The sequence below is a fragment of the Zosterops lateralis genome, assembly GCF_965231275.1.
Source record: "Zosterops lateralis genome assembly, chromosome: 1".
In the NCBI taxonomy this organism is placed as follows: domain Eukaryota; kingdom Metazoa; phylum Chordata; class Aves; order Passeriformes; family Zosteropidae; genus Zosterops; species Zosterops lateralis.
Window position 1 is genome coordinate 117668142 of NC_139762.1, and position 21907 is coordinate 117690048.

Here is a 21907-nt window from a genome sequence, read left to right on the forward strand (position 1 = left end):
TCAAATCAAAAACAAATTTGGTCACTTAGCTTTGTGCATAGTTTAAGGCATCTGTAGCAATTTGTTACAGTTTCCTCCCCAGTGTGGCTGTTCATGAAATTGTCACATTCTAAAAGAATAAATTAAAAAAAAAAAAAACAAAACCAAAACAAACCAACAAAAAGAAAAAATGTTGCCGTTCAAACCCTTCCCCAGCCCTCCCGCCCTCCCCCGTCCCAAACGTACTCACACACCCACACATACACACACGCTGCAGCGAAAGGGGCATTTGTACCCTTGTTCTGAAGGACACGCTTCCCATCCCACTTTATTTCAGATTGGCAAATACCCTGAGCTGATTATGGTGTTTAGACATTCCACCTTTTTCTTGCATGTGCAGTTCAAGTGTACAATAGTGAGAACAACATGCGATGTTCCCACTGCAGAATCGCAATGCAGTTCGGACGCTTCCCCCCCACCCCTGCCCTTCCCAGATTCAGAAGTGTTTTTTCGCCGTTAAAAAATTGCATTCCCATATAGCACTGGAGTAAAGCTTGGCTGTGCTCTATGATGAATGCTCAGTTCCCAGTGCACAAACAAAATTATGGCAAATGGGAGGCTTTTCTGGCATCCAAAGAAACAAGAGCTGCAGTCTCAGATTTGATCTTTTTCTTTTAAAAAAGCAAAAAACCCAAGTTAGTGGTTCCTTCACAGCCATGCGCAAAGGTTAAGTCTAGAACCGATAGTTTCAGAGTACATTTGTAAACATCAAGTCTTGCCAGAGGCAGCAGAGGATGGGCACTTCACATTTCCGTATTAAAACAGGGACTGAGTGGAAGGTATGCTTTGAACACATTTATGCAAGTCTTGCTAAATTCCAAGGGAGTGGAACAATCCATATCGAGTCTTAGATTTGAAGAGCGTATTCCAAATATCATGAGAAAACCCAAGCCACGGGGCACAAAGAAGCTTCCGTCCCGTTGCTCCAAGGCTCAGTCACTGCTGTGCTTTGCATATTCGAGGTTCCGAACGACAACCAACTGAGGCGGGTGCATATTGCTCTATGTTCAGATCTGGCGGCTTAAAAAAATTCTGGGTCAAATGGTCTGTGTCAAAGGAAAACTTGGAAATAAATAATGCTGGCATCATTTTACCAAAACCTTGGGCTGGCATGTGTCTCCTTTAATCCAACTGTGCAGATACCGAGGGAAGAGGCAGTTTTGTCATGGAGATTGAGGTCAGGACAATCGAGGTTCCTGAGGTAAAATGTCTGAGTCCATTTCCTCAAAAGTGGGGTCAACATCGTCACCGCTGCCCAGCTGTTCCCTCTGCACTCCCTTCCAGCTCGCCTTGTTCAGTCCCAGGTGGCCAAGCATTGTCTGTGACAGCCTCGTGTTGGAAAACCGGGCCCATTCCCCAAACAGTGGTTCCACTAAGTAAGTCATAAAACCTTCAAAAACAAGCAAACAGAGGCAGATGAAATTAAAAAAAAAAGATACAGAGAAAAACTAAAATACTCAAACCAAATATTTTAAATAGCATTTAGTAATAAATAATAAATGTGTCAAATTACTATTCTCCAATGTGCATTTAAATATTAATTTAGATATTTTGGGCATCTTAAAAAAAATCTCAAAATTCAAAAGATTTTACTAATCAGTCAGAAGAACTGACTGCAGCAATACACTGCATTACAGACTAACTTTCTTTCTTTCATAGCAATTGCCAAATGAAGACAAATACTGGACAATGTGGAGGGGGGGAGAAATCTAAACATCAGCAATTAAATCACACAATTTAGAGAAGCTAAATTTCTAAGAGATTTTATAATTAATTACCCCACAGAGTGTTTGAATTACACTATACAGGGGAAAAAAGAATATACTGTTTTCACAATATTAGGGTGACTAAAAATACTTTAAAATACAAATTTTTAGAATTTTTTTAAACGAGGCCACAAAACACATTGATATACTTGGTGTGCATGCACATGTTCATTTATTTGAAATGTCTATTTCCATGAAACAAAAATTCAAAGTTAAGATAGCCAAAACTGAGTCTTCTAATTAAAAATATGATTTCCTAGCATTCTAAATTATAACATTGCAGCTCATTGAACACATCAGCTTTTATGTCAATCTAAAGCGTTAATTCATACTGTGATTGTTGTTCAGTTTCTTCTTTTCTTTTTCTGTGTTTTTAACTGAGTCTCACTTCACCTCCATAATCAACTTTTATTAAAATTAACTATAAAAAGACATTTTACTATTTAAATCCAAGTCAGGTTAGCAAAAACTACTAATATAATGGCTATCCACCATTCTCCATCACATCTCTGCATTTAACTGTACCTGCCCTGTGAGGAAACGGGGGCACCAGGACTGTCTGGTAGCACCATTCATAAACAATTCAAGAGATGTTATATAGCAAATAAAAATAAAACTGCTCTTTATAATAAAATGCTGCCACACACACACAGAGTATGTTCAGCCTCCAGCAAATGTATCCAAAAGGTGTCTTTTTTTCAAATTGCATGCGGAAAGAAATCTACTAAAATGAACTGAATTGCAGTTACCAATCTGGATGTTGGCAATAGTTTCTGTCTGTCGGTCACAAAGTGGACTCACACCCAAGTGATATTTTTTTTCGATATCACCTAAAGAAATGAAAGTATAATGCAGCCATTAAATCAAGTCCCAGCCAAGTCAAACACTAACAGAAGTGACTGTGAGTGTTGGTTAACAAGGATACTACCCTGCAGCTGGTGGAATGCATTTACTTCTCTTCCCATCTCCCCAGAAACCAAGCAGATCTCTCAGACTAACAGTACTTACAACTACTGTATTTACATACTTAGTATTTTTTATCAAACAGTAATTACAGAAACCCCATACAACCACAGGTTTCCTGAAGGATTACCATCCTCTTTCTTGTAAAACCTTCTGCACTGTCATGGAAATGACAAATTAATCCCCCCTCAGCAATATGGAAGAGGATAGCTTAGCCTTCAGAAATTTCTCCCTAAAGGCAATTTGCGTTTCTGCTTCCCCATCACCTTTATCTAAGATTAAGTCTCACATGATTAGCACCAAATAAAGCAGTCTGTTCCCCATTTACCATATTCACATGCAAATTAGCAGGTCTCAAGTCCACCAAGCTTTAATTTTATTACAAAACAATTTAATAATAATGGAGCAAATTCACTCCATTTGTCAATTAACGGGTTTATTAACTGCTTCCACAAGTAGACTAAACTGCACAGTAACTAAAAATCTCCCTGGTCTTACCTGCTTACCAACAGGCCTCACAGCTGAAGTTTAAATATTGAAGATATTCCATAATTTGCTGAAACGACCAGGGCAATTTTAAAGTGGCCATAATTATTAATCTGAAGCCCCTTTCAGCTGAAGGATGTATTGTATCAGCCACTTTAGGTTCAGATTCTAAGCAGATTCTCTGTTGAATTTTAGTAACTCTGACCTTTTGCAGGAAACACAACCCATGAAAGTAAAAAAATCCCATACTGTACATCTCTGTTAGTGCCAAATATAAATGGACAAGGGCTCATGGATGCTCCCTCCACACTAAATACATTATACACTAAAAGATACTTCTACTCTTACTTGCCTTGATGGAAGAACTCCTCCGTTACTTTTTCACTCCACTGCTTGCTCAGCTCCCATGTCCGACAGGGGTTACAGATATCTGCACACTTCAAAGCCATCTAACAAGTTAACACAGAGTGTTAGATCACCTTTCCTTCAACAGAAGTGCCTGTAATTATTTAATTCCTGATAACAGATTATTTTGGGGTTTGTGAATAACAAACCTACCTACCATTTGGGCTCCAAAGTTATGTTCTGCAATATTTAAAAAACACTCAGGGAGATCTCATGATCATTCCTGAGTAATATGGAAATTCAGTCAACTCAAAGTATTTCAGAGCCACTATATTTAGTATACTCACTGATACAGGAGCCAAAAATAACTTCAGAAAAAAAAGCATCAAAGCAGGCAAGCAGTATTTTCCATTTCTGGCTCTCAAGGTTGTATTTTTAGCAATGGTTTGCACAAGACAGAACTTCTCATCTGTTTGTCCACTGTCTCTTATAGACCAAAATACGAACCTAATAAGAAAATGCCTACAAACCTAAGAAAATTCTCAAGGCTTTTGTTTTTAAAGTTTGCTAAAGCTTACTAACACAACTGCAAACTGACTGACAACAGCAGTGCTTTCCTTCCCCAAAATACATTCTGACAAAGCATTTCACCATTCTGAGGCTGCAATGGAGCTGTTAGAAGAGCTCAACTTTGTCTTGGAAACACCTTGGTTCAGCAGCTCTAAGTTATCAGACCTACTAACACACACCATCACCTGGGGGAAGTGCTGGCTGTGGGAATTGAAGTGGAGGGAACAACCTTTTTGTAATGGAACAGAACGACTAAAAGATAGTTGTGCTCCAGTTTGAAAGGAGGAGAAGGCCTAGCAGAAGTAATGTTTAGTATTTTAAAGTAGATTAGTTTTTACACTAAAATACTGTTTTTAAAAATATGACCAACAAGATCACCTGTAAGATGAAGTGACGATGGTTTGCATTCTCTAAACATAGATCTCCTCTATCCAAATGGGATCGGAACATGGACAGGTACTCGTTTTGTTGACTGATGTCTGTGGCAAGAATGAGATCACCTATCTGGCTCTCCATCAGCTGCCTGAAATAAGTGACACCAAACACTGAAAAGTATATCAATTAAGAACAACAATCATCACTAGATCTACATGGCTTTTTATCATATTTATTATTATACAAGTACAAGCTTTCGAATAAGCATTTTCACTGAACTGTTTGTTTTCTTTTCCTGAAAAATTCTTGCAACATTCACAGAAATATCAGAATATTTCATTGGCAGCTTTCAGGAAGACTAAATCAGTTTTTAGCTTTTTTCCCTCCCCCTTCCTTTTTTTTTTCCCCTTAGAAATGCACGAACTGATTGTCTCAAGATTATTTCTAGTCAAGAGTAGGTGAAGATGATCTATTTTAAACTACAGTTGTGGTGGCAGAACGAGAAAAGACTGCCAAGTTTAGTCTGAACAGGTGCTTGACTACATGCATACACCCCTTCAATGTGCTTGCAATAAATGTTATTTTTCAAATATCACGTTGCACCATGAACTGCTCTACTCTACCAGCACAGTATCCAGGAATTCTTAAAATAGATCTCTACATTTTGTACTCAAAACTACCATGCAATAACTTGATCTTGTTTTGCAGGGCTGTCTTAGCTGACAGATTGTTTGTATCTCAAACTAATACATACTATGTGGTATAAACATACCTGTTTTCTAATGACATATGTGCAAATAAACCAGATTCTCTCAGCAACCCCACTGCCGATCTCCAGTGATGGTTCTCTAATACTGAGGTATTCTGTGAATTAAAAGGGAGTAACACATATCAGTCAATGCCATTTTCTTAAACTGAAGAGCAAGATATGAAGAGCAGCAACAGACAATTTGGCTGTGTTTTGGGGTTGGTGTTTTGTTTTCTTATCTTCTTTTTTGTTTTTCCTAAGGAGGTTAAAACTTACAAATCCTGAATATTTAGTTAATTTGCACCATTTTTTATCCCAGTGACATGGAAACAAATGTCTGCATTCAATCCTACCACTAGCTAAACACATCACAATTTATACTCCTTTTCTATACTCCTCTCCAAATCTGGCTTTAACAAAACAACTGATTTTATCCTTACCTTATATAAAGTCGCTAGATAATGATTTGTTTTAATTAGGAAAGGTTGGTTAACGCCTGGGTGATCCAAATCGTGTGTGGCAGCTGCTATTAAACTGAGCAGGACATCCCATGGAGTTAAAGATTTGGAAAGCTGCAAGGCAAAACCAACAATTGTTAGTAATGCAATATGGCCTTAGAGAAAGTGCACGAGTGTTGCATTTTTGGTTTTCAGTAATTAACAGCCAATAGAAACTTGGAGAAAACCTTGAAGATTTAAAACCAACATTCCACTGACTTTTCAGTATTGCCCCCCCTAAAGCTACAAAATTTCAACAATGGTTTAATCATTATTCTTTGAGAATGGCAAGGTTCATTCTTAAAAAATGCCAGCACACAAAATCCTTTGTGTCTAGCAATGAAGCACTTCTAAGCAGACCCATAAAACCAACAAATTCTTAAAATTAGCTCTCCCTCTCATTTACCAAATCCATTTGTATCTATTTGTGTCTATTCTTCTTTAAATTCATACTATTTTTTTAAAAGCATGAAAACCTTTCCTCCTAAGAGGAAGAAACTAATGCTCTGGAAGACTCAGAACTATTTTGGATGTATTTCTACTCTTGTGCAAATTTGTATTTCAAGGTCTACCAGGAACAGAACCAAAGGAGGAAAATCTGCAACAAATAAATATTTTCAAAGTGCATGTCAATGAACTCAGCATGCATCTACATGGACTTATTTTCACTGTTCAAAACTCTTCCTGCTTATGGTTGAGAGGTTTCAAAGTTTAAACTCAGTAATAAAGTCTAGTTTGCACTAAAACAGAGAAGACAGTTCTGTCCATATAAAGGTGAACTGCAGCAAACACCCTGCAAGGACAGAAGTTTATGTTCCCTGTTGCATTTGCCATCTATCACACCTCACATGTTTATAATGTACTTCAGTGCAGCAGAGCTGTAGTTCAGTGTACTGAACTACAGCTGTATATGTTACTAAAAATACAAAGTCTATACTTGTATCTGAAGCTTTACAAAACTTTCATCACGAGTATTAAATTAAAAAATGCTCAGAGCTTCCAAACTGAATGCCATAAAAAAACTCATCATGTATCAGCTCTGATCAGGCTCACTGCACCAATTGGTCTGAGAGCAGTACTGAGAAACTGAGTGGGAGGAGTGGGCAAAGAGCCTTTGAAAAAGACTTTATGAAGCCAAAACGTACTTGTTTCTACCTCAGAAGCAGAATAAGGAGCTATGCTACTCAAGGGAATACCAGATTGGTGAAAATCTGCATCAAGGTAGGTAACTTCTCATCTAGCTCCCCAGCACTACAGCTTTCAATTTAATATTAGTAGGACAGGACTTGGTCCTGAAATTGTCCAAGACATCAATTACAGCAGCCTGACAGCAGTCCAAGTAGTGAGGAACAAACACTGAATTAGTTTAGCTCCTTAAGGTCCATCACTCTACCCTTTCTTAAAAAGAAAGCCAAAGAGAACTCCTAATGTATTGCTATGATGTATTTGCTTCTCGTAGAAGCAAACTGTTCAGCAACAGCAAAGATGAGCAAAGCAAGGGTAATGGTAATTTATGGAAGAAAAAACCACCCCAGATGACAAATACACAGGTTTATTGTTGCCAGCTCTGACTCAGGCTGCAATTCTATATAAATGTGTTGGGGTACAGCACTATGTTAAACAGCTGCAACTTTAATTCCCCTCTGTAGTTCAACAGGAAGTCACACAAAAGACAATGTCAGTTCAGAAGGGGGGAAAAAAGAAAAGCATACTAAGTGTGAATCTACAACCTCAGCAACAGGGAGGGCAAGAGAGAGTTCAAAAGTGAGAGACTTTTGATAAAACCTGTATGTGCATATAACATACATGTAGGTTTATATATAGATCTATAACCTTACTGCTCTCTACGACAGCCTGAAAAGAGGTTGTATCCAGGTGGGGTTTGGATGCTTCTCCCAGGAACCAGTGACAGCATAGAGGACACAGTCTAAAGCTGTGCCAGGGGAGGTTTAGGTTGGATATTTGGAAGAATTTCTTCTGAAAGGTGATTAGACATTGGTATGTGCTGTCCTGGGTGGTGGTGGAGTCACCATCCCTGGAGGTGTTTAAGTGGATGTGCCATGGTCTAGTAGACAAGATGGTGTTTGGACACAGGTTGGACTCAATCTCAGAGGTCTTTTCCAAACTAAATGATTCTGTGATACGTGCACACAATCCATTCATATGCATTTACACACAAACACACATATTTCTGTGTGTATGAGTGATCTAAAAGTCAGAATGCTGCCTTACCTTGGGCTCTTTTAAGTAACAGTGCATGGCCTGAGTCACATCAGCAGCATGAACTGCGTTATGATAAGGATTTTGACTGTGATAATCTTCTTGAACCATAACTGCAGAAAAATAACAAATATCCAAATTTAAATAAAATTGCAATTTTTCAAGGAAAAATTTATATGCCATTTTATATGCCCCTATTAGGCACAGAAATATGCAACATCACAAGTTCCATACACGTAAAAGCATGAGAGTCAATAAATCGTCAGCTGAACCAGAATGCAACTGTAAGATTTTTATGCAAAGAAACAGTATTTGCTAAAGGAAATCAAATCATCAAAATGTAAAGTCACCTCAGAGCAAAAATTAAATTACTTGAAATCAATATATAATCTGAGATACTCTGGCTTTGACAACTTCCCAGGGAAGGCTGTCTTTGACAATCTGTCTGAATGGTGAGGCAACATTGAATACCAAATTAAAATTATGCTATTTACCAAACCACATTATGATGACTTCATATCATGACCTGAAAACAGACAGGCTTTTAGAGGAATTAAGCACTGCTTTCTTGTCATATGAAGTGCTTTGTTTTCCAATTCAAGAAAGTGGTCATGGAAAAACAACTCTGTAATATTTTTAGGTGTTTTCTCATACATGTACTCAGGCAAACTTAAGCCCATATGCAATTTAGAAAATAATCTGACTAACTATACCTAGATTCAATATACTCTATTTAACTTCTTTGCTTTCTTCCTCTTTCCTTCATCTTCCTGGCTGCCTTTGAACATTATAGGTAGACTTCTCTAAAGGGCATCAACATTAGCTCAAGTAAAGAGAATGAAAAAACTATGTTAAAAAGGATGGAGGGGAAGAAGATCGAAAACACAGCAATCAAATTATATTCTAAAGTTTTGCCTGACACGACACATTAGTTCTTCCAAGCAAACCTGAAAAGAACGTTTTCCTGTCTGACTGCCGTCTGTCAGTCCCACCAAACAAATATGCCCACAAAGCTTCTTTTGTATTCAGATTACAAGCCCAAGGATCCATAGATTGTGAGTGTGATGTTACAGCATTACTGACGTTGTATTTGTGAAGAGCTTGTTCATGAAAAGTCAAAATACTGTCACCACTATGCAATCTCAATAGTACTCAATGGAGAGCTGACACCTCATATGAAAAATAATGAAAATCAATATTAATGTCTTTGGGCTTTACTAACCTGAAGTAGAACCCTCTCTCACCTATTCCTCACATCAAGTGCATGAACCCATCTATCCCCGGCTTTCTTAATTTTTTTGTGGCTTCAAAGGCTGATCCAGCTACTTGAACTCTACAATTCTCCTGACTTATTTTATTAAAGCAGACCTAGGTCAACATTTTGATCACAGTTTGCCAGAACTAGAATAGCACAACATTGCATTTTCTGTATAAGAACCTGTAAAGACACAGTAAGAAAATGCAGATCTCCAAGCAGAAGATGGAAATCACTGAAAGACCTTGCATGTGTATGTATGTGTGTATATATATACACATAAAAAAATTTTTTTGAAGATCCTACAGGGGACTAAAATCAGATTTCTCTACTTAAGAAGATTCCAGTAGATTCTCATATAATGTAAATTTTGTGTGGCTCTGGACCATTTGAGCTGGCCTAGTCTTCTGGAATTTGATCTTTAAATTGCTAAGGATTAGAGAATAAAAGGTAGCAAAAGAAAAGAATGAACTGTGTTCATGCTAAGAAGGTGTATTTGGATCTTTGATTTTACAATGGACTAAGAGCTTTTTACTGATATTAAATAGAAGCCATTAACAAAAACAGAAAGGTGCTGATTTTCAAATTTAGAATAAATTTTGCCTTCTTCAAAGTCTAATCTCATTTTAGTGGATTATGACTTTGAAGAGTCATATATAGTTAAAACTCTCATCTTTTAATAACTAGTTAGCTAAGCCAGTCATTTCTAAGTGGTCTTTCAAGTATTATAATTTGTATAATGTCAACTAACCAGACGAGAAAGACAAACCACATTCAGTTAGAACCTGAGTAGCCTAAAATCAGATTCCTATAATCATTTTCCTCCATTCCAACATATCAGTCATTAAGGTCAGCTGATTAACATTCACGAAACTTGAGAAAATTTAGTCCACTTTAAAACAAAATGAAATGGAAGACAGAACTGATTTTTTTTAACTGAAAGAGAAGTAAATTATGCAAACAAAAACATTCTCTTCTTTGAAAGGGGAGAAAAGAGTTCCAAATGTGATTTATCTCCTGTCAAGTGACAAGCTTTGTAACCACAGAATCATTTTCTCTGAAACTGTGAAAAACTGCTGAAAGGGACCAAAAACTTGTTTCTCCTGCTCAGTTAAAAAAAAAGTCAACCCACTTCACAAAATTAAAGATAGTGTCACAGAGGAACCAAAGGGAAGGACATCTCATACCAGTACCAGTCTATGTACTGGGATGCAGACAGCTCTGTCGAGCAAATGTACCAACTGGTTTGAATATTCTACATTGTATTTACAGTTCTTTCCAAAGAAGCATTACAGTGACACAAGCCCAGACCTTCAATTAAAATTGTCCTGTACACTGTCTAGGGAGAAACTATGTCCACAGTACAATGCCTACTTGTAGGAGAATTTGAGCAAGCCAGAGATAACACCAAATTGGCACCAGAAAGGATTTTTGACATATTTCATACAGTTAGGAAACTATAATATTGCTAAAAGTAAAGATCAATACAGAACTGAAAATGAGAATGAAGAAAGGAGCTGTCCAGCCTTTCCCAATACAAATGTTACACAATGTCAAAATATTCCCAATTGTTTAATAGATACTAAGTAAATCTAATAAATAAAATAAAGCATTTGCTATGAAACTATTAAACTTGTTAACACTCTTTTGGATTTAACACAGGATATTCTATACTCATAAAAACTTTGAGAGATCATCTCAATTAATATAATTTAAATCACTGCACAATGTAGACTGCACCAGTACTCTTCACATCTTATTACAAAACTACAACCAGGACTTTAACTAAAAGCATAAAAATGCAGATAAACAACAATATTCATCAAAATAAAAAGCTGTATTTACCCAAAAATCTACGAAGTTTCATCGTATCTAACTGGAAGTGTTCAATTAGTCCATGTAGATTAAACAGATGAAAGGTTAAGCTGACTAGACTGTTTCCTAAAAATAAGATGAAAATACTAATTCATTAAAAGCCATGATATCAGTGACTCTTCTGTAAGAAAAGTATTATTTCAAACAAATTGGTCACAAAAATTATACAAGCAAACAAATGAACAATACTTAGGGCTTTTTTTTAAACCAGCTACTCCTGTGGTTCCTACTGCTATTTGTAACGGGCTCACAAAAGTCACCAAAATGTTCTCTTCCTTTTTCTGTATTGTGCAAGATACGTGTACAGCAGCTTCCCTCTGCTCAGTTCCCAATCCTCCAGGTATTCTATGTCATAATTATAATGGATTAACACCAACACGCCTCTTATGGCACTATAAAGTGATAGAACTATTCTATCTAACACTACATTTATCAGAAATGTAGTTTCTCGTTCAGTATAAATGACCTTTTGGGCACAACCATAAAAATTACCAGCACCCCATAACTGGAGAAAAAAAAACAAACCAAAAAACAGTCCAAGAACATAAAATTATTTGTTAATTTGTATCAAATTACCACTACAATTTACTAAGAGAGAACAGCAACCTATAAAGTACATCAAGGGCCTCTTCTAAAAATCAGTGATTAGTATCAGTACTGACAGTGTCATTATTTTAATGGAGTAACTAGCCAAACTAGGACTCAGATTAAAGACAATTAAATCAAAAAGTACAAACTGATGGAATTTGTGCTTTTTAGTGAACAATCACATACAACACTGCAACATAGTAAGTGCAACAGTTCATTTATACTAGAAGATAAAACACAAATGAAATACCAAAATAAACTCACCATTTGTCAGTCTATCAAAAAGAAAAATATCGAAATTCCAATTTCCAACCTTCTCCAGCATACACTGAAAAGAAACACAAAAGCTGTAATTTTTTAATCACTGTATGCCTATCTTCCTGTAGCTCAGAGGAGTATCTAAGATTTCAGAGACAGATCAAGTCTTTAGAATATCTACATGCTAAAAAATTGGTAGTAAAAGAATAATTAAATTCATCTGATAACTGAAAAACATCACACATTTACAAATAAAAAGACTAGAGGAAAAAAAAAAAAAAAAAAAAAAAAAAAAAAAAAAAAAAAGTGCCTTGACAGAACTGGTTGGAGTTCCTTCTTTCAACCTTTAGTAAATTTCTCAAAAGACAATTTAAAACAATTAGGTTCAAATCAGAACTAGTATGGCAGAATGACTGTGCAGTCAGACTAGCAAATTAATCTCTGTGTAGTCTTTTACCTTTTCTTTTTTTCCCCCCTGCTTATAGAACAGTATCTAGATGATTCCCTAGATATTTGAGCCATTGTATGAGCATTTTAATTTAGGAACCTGGCTTTTGACTTTTCACCTCACTGAACTAGCACGTTGTTATCACAGCTGCTGGACATGAACTGTTCTTCCCACAACAGGGATGTGCAAGAGCAGCAAACAGCACAAGAGGTCTCACCACAGCTGAGCAGTTCCAATCTTCGCCTCCCCTACCTGTATCAGAAATACCTGTCCAGCACATTTTAAAACAGATTCCTGCCTTCTCCTATTCTTATTAGATTGGTAGAGCTGTTTTGTGATCCAATTATAGGTTCTAGCTTTTCTCTACCAGCTGCTAAAACTCTGCTATCAGCAGAAGCATTAACAATATCTTTTTATGATAAAACTACATGTACATTTTTAAGATCCATTCTCCAGGTTATCAGATTTCTTCCTACACTACAGCCTGATCATATTCAGCATGGATACATCCATTGCATTATAAGTATATTCTTTTTCTGTGTCAGATGACAAAAAAGCACTACATGCAATGACACAGCTTTGGGATCCTGAATAACCTAAATAATCTTTGCTGCTCAGTCCCCTTCAGTACTGTCCATCCTCTCTTGCAAACACAGAAGCCTTTCATGCAGGTAGCTGCTCCCCTTAGCACTGACTCTCTCTTCCCAGCATCTGCTTTCCCTGCTCCTGAAAAATCCATTTACTGCACTTTATTGAATTTAGGCAGTCACTCTTCCAGTTGTTCACTAGTGAGGTTAGCCTAAAAATTAAAGGGAATAGTTGTCTAAATTGCTGTATTCATTTCTTAACTCCAGATACATTTTCCTCTCTTCATATTTTTCTTCAATTATTCAAGGGCATCCATAATTAACCAGCTATTAAAAAAATAAAAACAATGAAACAAAAAAACAACAGCAACCAAAAAAGAAAAAAAAACACTAACCACATAAAAATCATTCAAGTAAACTTCTGGGCAGTAGAGGAGTTCACTACAAACAATGGAATTTTGTCTGGATTTCCATTACAATATATACATATATACACACACGCACAGAGAAATACATAAATGCATTAAAAAATGCTTAAAACTGGTATTTGTTGCACTTTTAGTATGTGATGTAGTTATAGGTACTAGCAAGTATTTAGAAAAACATAGATTAAAAAAATAAAAATCAAGAAACCAACCTTTGCTTGTCCATTATAATCATCATCTAAAATGTTTGAAGAATTTGGAACAGTGATACCACGGAAAAAACGGGAAGATCTCAGGTATCGCTGGAAACTAAGCAACCTTCTCACATTTCTTGCAGACACAGAGACTTCAATCTCAGAATTTGCTACAAAAAACAAGAAAATAAACACTCTCTCTAAAAAACCTTTATCAAAAAGAGAAGTGCTCAGGGAAGTTTGGTGTAATGATAATGAAGTTTTGAGTACCAAATGTTTCAGCACAAATACAGATATTTTTATTAATACTAAATACAGAACCACGGATTAGAAAATGAAATATTCTCTGTGAGCATCCTGTGAAGAAAAACAAATACTTAAATCATAGCTGCAACTTATCTTTTTAAGGAACTCTGTTATTGAAAGAACAAAAATATTACAGATATTGTTTAAAAACACACACAGTACTGTAAACAAACTATTTTTGGAAAATTGCTGTCATGTATACACATCCAATCCATGTCCCTAACAAGTCACCTAAGATATGTATACCAGCAAGAGAGTATCAGAAACTGAGTGCTGATACAGGAGATACAAGTAGACTTTGAGCAAGTAGAAATTACTTTTACACAGTTTATAGCTCAGAAAATCTCTTAGCTTTACTATGCTGAAGTTTTAAACACACTCAAGTAATTTTGATGCTTTTGCAAATAACTACACTCTTCTGACAAACAATTATGATATTTATATTCACAGCATATCTAATTCTGTTTCCCAGTATGGTGAAAATACAACAGAAAATTTTTTCAGCGTCTTTTCAAAGATTAATCCAAATATTTTGCTTTACTTTTATTAGGTTAGCTGATTTACACAAATGACTGATACTAGTTTATGTCCAATTCCATTTGATATGCCTGAAGTGGTTTAGAAACCCCAGCATCAAACTACACAGAGCAACAGTTCCTTTGTAGTTTCTTTGGACTTTACTTTCTTTCAACAGTGTCCTCCAAAAGCAGTTTTATACAACCAACAGGAAGCCACTAATCTTATCTTGATATTCACTCAATCTGCCTGAAATGACTCATGCTAAATAATAAAATTTTAAAAAGAGGTATTAAGTAAGGAAGTCAATGTCAACATGCTCTTTTTTCAAAAATGCAGATCGTCAAAAACAACATGATCACAACTCTGTAGCACAGATCTCTTGTCCTTCCAAAAACAAGGCATATTAGAAGTTGGTGAAGTATGGAGTTACAACTTTTGTTCCTAAAGTCAGTCTAAAATGTTGTACATGGGAAGGTGTGGCCTTACTGACGACCTGAACTAAAAGCCTTAGTGATTCTTAGTGACAGCAGCTTAATTCTACATAAGATAAATCTTTACCCATTTAAAATCTCTCTGAATTTACTTTCTGTTCCATGCTAGGCTCATTAATATATTACTATTAAATCAATATATTAATTCCCAAATCATACTAATAAAACACCTCTAAATAGAGCTGACAGTGGCATGATCACAGCGTATCTAATCAAAAGTAGCACATTCCCTATCAATTGTCTGTGTTAGCAGAGACTAAACTGACACCACTGAATGCTCTTTCGGACATGCCTGGAACATTTCACCAAGACACTGAAGTTCTGGGCTGACACAGACATCTCCACATGAAGTATCCTTCTTCAAGCAATCATTCTCAACACCAAGGACTCTTCCTCTGAAGACACTGACACCTATGACATATCCCAGTTTATATATTAAGTAAACAGATGTACTACATACAATAAAGGTTGCTTATAAAGCAACATTCATGTGTACAGCAGGAAAATAAATAGATTCTGTCATGCTGTATTACTCTACCAATATTTCTAAGCACATTTGTTACTATAAGGTTACAATGTGAGCACTGCCAGCCTGTAGAACAGAGAAGCAGGGAGCAATACAGCTGCTGATGCTAATGCAGTGTATGCTACAGGTAAAAAGTTTCTCTTCCTCAATCTTGATCCAATTCCTTAAGAGCCAAATTTCAAAACAGAAATTAGTGAGTTGAAAATAAAATAATATAAATTGGTTATACTTAGGTCATAAAATGATGTAAAATATCCACAAATTCACACAGAAAAGCCAGAAACTTCACTAAATCTCAATAAAACAAAATAGTTAATGTAGGAAAAATGAGCACTTTTCTGGAAGCATAGATAATTTTCTTGTTCTCAAGTACTCTTCTACAGATCTACAGTTAACAAAAACTTGATTTTGTTGTCATGCTACAAATTACGTTTCACCATCACAAGTATCCCCCATTAATCTTGGACAGAATGGTATTGATGTAGGCACTACAAGTAAAACAGCAGCTTCTGGCAGCAAAGTACACAACAGAAAATGCAATAATTTGGCAGTACAGGCCTATGTTCTGCCTATACTTGTATTTGTAAGTCATTTAGGAGGGGCTGCAAATCTTCTTGCTTCAGGATTTTTCTGATAATAAATGTACAGAGGCAAATGAGTTACTTGGTTTTCTGTGAAGCTGAACCATCACTCTCGTCACAATATGCTATTGACATTTATTCATCTTACAGATGTGTTTAAACTCTCTAAATAATCACCACTTTGCGTAGCTCGTAAACCACTACTATTACACATTAGTAGTCCTACTTTTTCTACCCCTTGTTAAAAGAAAAAAAGCAAAGCCTACATTATTGCAGCCTTCCTAGCAGCAATGCTGCTTATTACAGAATCACAGAACAGGTAAAGTAAGGAAGTACCAGATGAGGTTCTTCTGGTCAAACTCCTCTGCTCAAGCAGAGTCACCCAGACCACACTGCCCAGAAGCATCTCCCAGAGGCTTTTGTGCCTTTCCAAGGATGCAGACTCCACAACCTCTCTGGGCACCCTGTGCCAGCACTTGGTCACCACCCTCACAGTGAAAAAGTGTTTCCTGATGTGCATCAGTTTGTGCCTATTGCCTCTGGTCCTCACACAGGGCACCACTGAAAAGAGCCTAGCTCTGTCCCTTTTGCACTTTCCCTTTAGGTATTTGTATACATTGAGAGGTTTCCCCTTGAGCCTTCTTGTAGGCTGAGCAGTCCAAGCTTTCTCATCAGCTCTTTAATCTTCCTCATCTTTTGCTGGACTCTCTCTGGTATGTCCATGCCTCTCCTTTACTGGGGAGCCCAGACTGGGACTCCAGGTGAGGCCTCTCCAGTGCTGCACATAGAAGAGGGTTCACCTCCCCCAACCTGCTGGCAACATTCCTCCTGATGCATTTGCTTTCTTTGCAGAAAGGAGATATGGCTGGCTCATGTTTAACCAGCAGCTCCATTCCTTCTCTGCCAAGTCACTTCCCAGATGGTTGGCCCCTGCTTGTGCTGGGGCCTGGGGCTGTTCTTCCCCATGGGCTAGGCTTTGCACTTCCCCTTGAGCTATTAGTTATTGCACATGGATAGCCCAAATTAGGTAATAACACCTTGACTAAATAAATGTCTTTATCCTTTAGATTTGAAATTATCAGAGTAACTTCCAAATGAGAAAAGAGATCTTGAGCCTTGCCATTCCCTCTGCAGCTCCAGAGCACCTGATTAGTGGGACTACACTAACCCAAAAACTAAATTTCTCTCTTTAACAGTTAAACATCTACCCCAAAACAAGTCAGAATAAGCAAGTCAGATGCAGAGGTGTGACAGGTTATTAATTTAAAGGGAAGGCTGAAACAGCAAATAGTGGGCTTTCAAGGAAGGGGCTGAGGGGAAGACACGTTCTTCAGCTCCAGGAACACTGATACCTACTGTGCCTGCCTTTTCCTCACACTTAAATTATTATTAAGGATTCAAAAACCAAGTGCTTTGTGGTTTTGGCAGACAAGCTAAGGCCAGTTAATGGAAGAGACCGGTAAAATGAATGATATAGCTGTGCAATGGAAACTTGGCATTTCCCTCTAGGCACATTCATTCTCTTTAGATGCATGATTAATATGAGAATGACAACCTCCCCTCTTCAACCAAGAGTCATGAAAAGAGATGCTGATTTCAGAGACCATTCCAAACCAAGGTTCAGTAATGTATAGATCATGGAAAGAACACAGTGAAGAATGAAGAGTGTGCTCATGAATAAGCATGCTGCAAAAACATCTCTCCCACCAGCCCAAACATCCTTCAGTGTACTAAATGTCCCTCTAATATTCAACATTGACCATTTGCTCTCAAGGATAGTTTAAGGACGAATTAGAATGATAAAATAAATATGGCACTTACAGCCTTGTAAGAGAATGAAAACAAAGTTGGGATAATGGGCACATAAAGAAGGACACTACAGCATTGGGAAGTGCTTTTGATGCAAGGAATCAGAAGGCAAACTCTAAGCCTTAGTGCCTACACAAAAGCAGCTGTCCTACAACATTCTTCTTGCCATTCCTTTGTAAATTAGATTTATCATCCAAAGTACCAATCCAAGGTTTTGGGGCTTTTTATTTGTTTGATTAAAACAGTTATATTCTTGTTTCTAAGCATCTTAAGTGAGATGCTGGTGTAATAAAAAATTCCTTCCTCTAAAGTAAAGAAAAAGAAGTCATTCTGGTTATTAATATCAGTTATTTTGCTAATATGATGCATATATAGCAATAAAATTACACACATCGCCTTCATGCAACAGATTTCATCTGTATTCTGAGACACTAATTTTAATCTCTTCCCACTCCCAATCTTTCAACTTCATGAAAACCTAAAAAAAAATGTTTTAGCACATTTCACAGGGATATTAAATATTTATTTTTCTCATGCCAATATAAAAATACAAAGTAAGTAAAGACAAGCGATAATCACTTAAAAGACCATAATACACTGATGAATTTACTCTCAAAATTTTTGTATCTTTTGTATAGTAAGGACAGTCCACAAAAGGAAGAATGACAATTATGATTTGGTTTAAATATTAACGGAACCTTAAATCCTAACAATATACTTCAATTTTCTTACGATGCAAAGGTAGACCCTCTGATGGGAATCTGTTCAAAAGAAAGCTCTCCAGAGATAAGAACTTTACCTCCATTTCTTCCTTGCTACAGCTCAAAAGGCAGATGAAAAATTACCCATGACAAAAAACACTGTGTTTTGCTACATACCAATAGAAAGAGCATAACTGAGGATCTTTGGTATCAATGCCACTTAAAAAAATTTTTTTAAAAAAAGTATTTGATCCATTTGAGACAATGAATCTTTCTTATAATTGAATGTAAAACCTGGACTTTGAGGTGCACAGACCCCCCGAGGTTTTTCCCCAATCATATGAATTATCTTCTTTTAATGGAAGAGAACTCTCATGATTTTTCCATAATAACCCAACTGCACATTCATCATTATCACACAGCAGATACTATCATTAAACCTGACATATCATCTGAAATTTTCCACTACCTCTAAATATTTGTTGGAAAGAAAATTTTATTTCACATACCAATTAAAACCATCTAAGGATGCACCTTTCTAAAGATGATTCTTTCCAATTACAAATAATTTCCAATTTATGAATAATTTCAAAGCATTATTTAGCATGTCATACCACTAGAGGGACCCATAAGCATTCTAATTTCACATCTATTCCAATCAAACCATTAAGAAATGCACTATATTAGATCCATGAACATTTTTTTTAAATTATGTCTTGCTATTTAACTCTCCTGTATGTTTACCACTCAAGGTTCAAATTTTAAAATATTTTTATGATACTCAGTACTCAAGTAATACGTAAAACTAGAACTTCATTTGGAAGATATTTCAGTAAGCATTTTAAAGTTACATAAAAAGACTAATCTAGGCTATTGGGGTCTAAATTACCTCATTAAACTTCCTGTCTTCCTTAGAACCACTTAGAAGCCTCGTTTAGCATCACTGTAAGGCACTAAACTCCTTCTGCTTAAAAAAATATTAAGCCATACTGTTTTGGTTTAAATGCATAATATATAACTATATACACATTCATAAATATTTTTTTTTATTTTCCAAATATTTTCCATTATTCTTTCCATTATCATTATTTTCAAAATAATAATGACTGCTGGAAAATATGTTGTGGGTTAAGGATTAATGAAATAAACATGGCTTTGCAAGTGTCTTCTGACTGATTGGAATGAGAAAAAAAAATTAGGTTTCAAGAAACTCTAGTAGTACCACAGCTCTATTAAAAACTCCAGTAGTTTTCATCAGATGCTCCCTGATGGAAGGGAAGTGCTAGGCATTACCACCACCACAGACAACTTTTCCTGAAGGACCTTACAGAGCAAGAGGATCTCACTGCCTTAGCAAAGCACAGAGCCACAGAACCATAGAATAATTTAGGTGGGAAGGGACAGAAGAGACTTCTGAAAGTTCTTCAGTCCAATCCTATGCTCAAAGCAGAGCTAATTTGAGAGAAGTTACTCAAAGTGAAGAGATTAGACTACTTCAGTATGAAATAAGTTCCAACACTTCAATGGCACTGTAAGACATTGCACAACAGTAGAAGTGTAAAAAAGACATCACGAAAAACTATCTACAGGACTTTACTAATTTATTTCTTTTGAATTTTGGCTCATCTTAGTATTTCTGTAAAGACCTTAGGAAAGATACAAAATTAAGTGAGTTAAACAATGCCATTCCTCTGCTGGAATGAGTAACATTTTGCAATAATCTCAGGACTAGGAAACTACATACAATTATGTATGTAGTTTCCATACCAAATTATTGAATCCTAAGCCCAGAAATCCTGAAGTTTGTTTCTGGGTTTTTTAACCTGAATCCATTAATTGGGCATGGCAATTTTGCAATTCACAAAAGCACACTGTGAAGTAAGAAACCTCACTGAAACTAAATATTATAAGGAATATCATCAGAACACAAATATACAAAATATATACAAACATAGCATTTTCAAAATGCATTATGCCATGTTAATCAAGATAATGATCCTCCTGAAGAACACAACACATAATGGTTCAACTCTTTTCCCAAAAGGATAATGTATTCCATATTGTCACCAAATTATTTTCCTGCTGTCTTCCCAGAAAAACCCACCTCTCTTCAGTGTCCTAGAAATCTTCAGTTCTACAGTAAAGGAGTGACAGCAACCTCAACTCATCTTTTTTGTCTATTTTTCATCACCAGAAATAAAAGAAGAATTAAAAAGTAACCCATCATGGTTAATAGAGTAAGAATTTCTTTTACCAGTCTATATGACAACCAATACAGAAAGTCAAACTGGGTGCAGAGATGAAAACAAAAGAATTCCCACACATTTTCTACCAAATTGTCAACAATACAAAAGAAAAAGCCTTTCCAAGTAAGGTACTTGGAGAAAAAACACATTGGAGAGGTACAAAAGAAATGGGAAAAGAATAGAATGTATCTCTGTCTTCTTCAATGGTCAAACTTAAGCCAGCACTGAAACACAGAGAGGCCTGTACCTGTGCAAGACTCCAGAATACACAGGCTGCTTTACAGGAGCTTGGAAAGAAGGAACTGTAGGTAAAACAAACATTTATAATAACAAAACAAAACAAAAAAACAAACAAAAACAAAAAACAAACAAACAAACAAACAAACAAACAAACAAAAAAAAAAAAAAAAAAAAAAAAAAACTGATCTGTATTCTCAATTGGCACATTTTATCACCAAATCTTCCTTAACCAAGCTCACTTTAAGCTCACTCTTTTCATTTGGCCAATACAGCCCTATCTGGAGCATTTTCTGTGATTTCCCCTTGTGTGACTGCATTCTCCTACTAAATCAAAGTCAAAATTTCTCTCACATTGTGGAACACAATTTATTTGAATAATTTGCACTCTGAAAAATTAGAAGACAATTTCAGAATTGCATCATTCACAGAAAGGCAGCTTTTGAAGAAATCTCTCAAGTACAAGCTTTTTACTCTTCAGTGATGGTATTTTCAAAAGGAAACAAATTCTTCAAGCTATGATCACAAAAAATCTTTCATTACTTTATTCATTGAGAAACTCACCCTTCTTCACAGCAGACTGCTGAATAAGACAGTCAGTTACTGGTAAACAGAACCAAATAGGTAATTTCTCCATTTTCTGGTAACACAAAAGGTCATTGAAATTCATCTGGACTCTGCTTAGTTTATCTCAATCTCTAGATGGTATCATCAAAAGCATCATTAGCTGCTGCTACACAAGGATTTTTCAAATTGTTTCAGGCAATCAATTTGGATTTGCACTCTTGTCTCTCCTTTGAATTCTGGCCTCTCAGCCAAGAGAAGTCTAAATTCACTGTTCAAGGTAAACAT

At 36.2% G+C, this 21907-nt stretch overlaps 1 protein-coding gene across 2 annotated transcripts in view; it reads right to left on the reverse strand.

Moving 5' to 3' along the window:
* Positions 1 to 58: 58 nt before the first annotated feature.
* PDE7A (phosphodiesterase 7A) overlaps positions 59 to 21907 on the reverse strand; it is a gene marked incomplete at its 5' end in the record, with an annotated part of 71762 nt that continues 49913 nt past the window's right edge. For both annotated transcript variants that reach the window (XM_083858641.1, XM_083858640.1), the window contains 10 exons: positions 59 to 1429; positions 2555 to 2635; positions 3607 to 3703; positions 4548 to 4692; positions 5317 to 5408; positions 5733 to 5864; positions 8022 to 8122; positions 11110 to 11205; positions 11992 to 12055; positions 13658 to 13809. In XM_083858641.1, the coding sequence (XP_083714767.1) occupies positions 1218 to 1429; positions 2555 to 2635; positions 3607 to 3703; positions 4548 to 4692; positions 5317 to 5408; positions 5733 to 5864; positions 8022 to 8122; positions 11110 to 11205; positions 11992 to 12055; positions 13658 to 13809 (1172 nt within the window). In that variant the 3' untranslated portion in view covers positions 59 to 1217. The remainder of the gene's footprint in view (positions 1430 to 2554; positions 2636 to 3606; positions 3704 to 4547; positions 4693 to 5316; positions 5409 to 5732; positions 5865 to 8021; positions 8123 to 11109; positions 11206 to 11991; positions 12056 to 13657; positions 13810 to 21907) is intronic.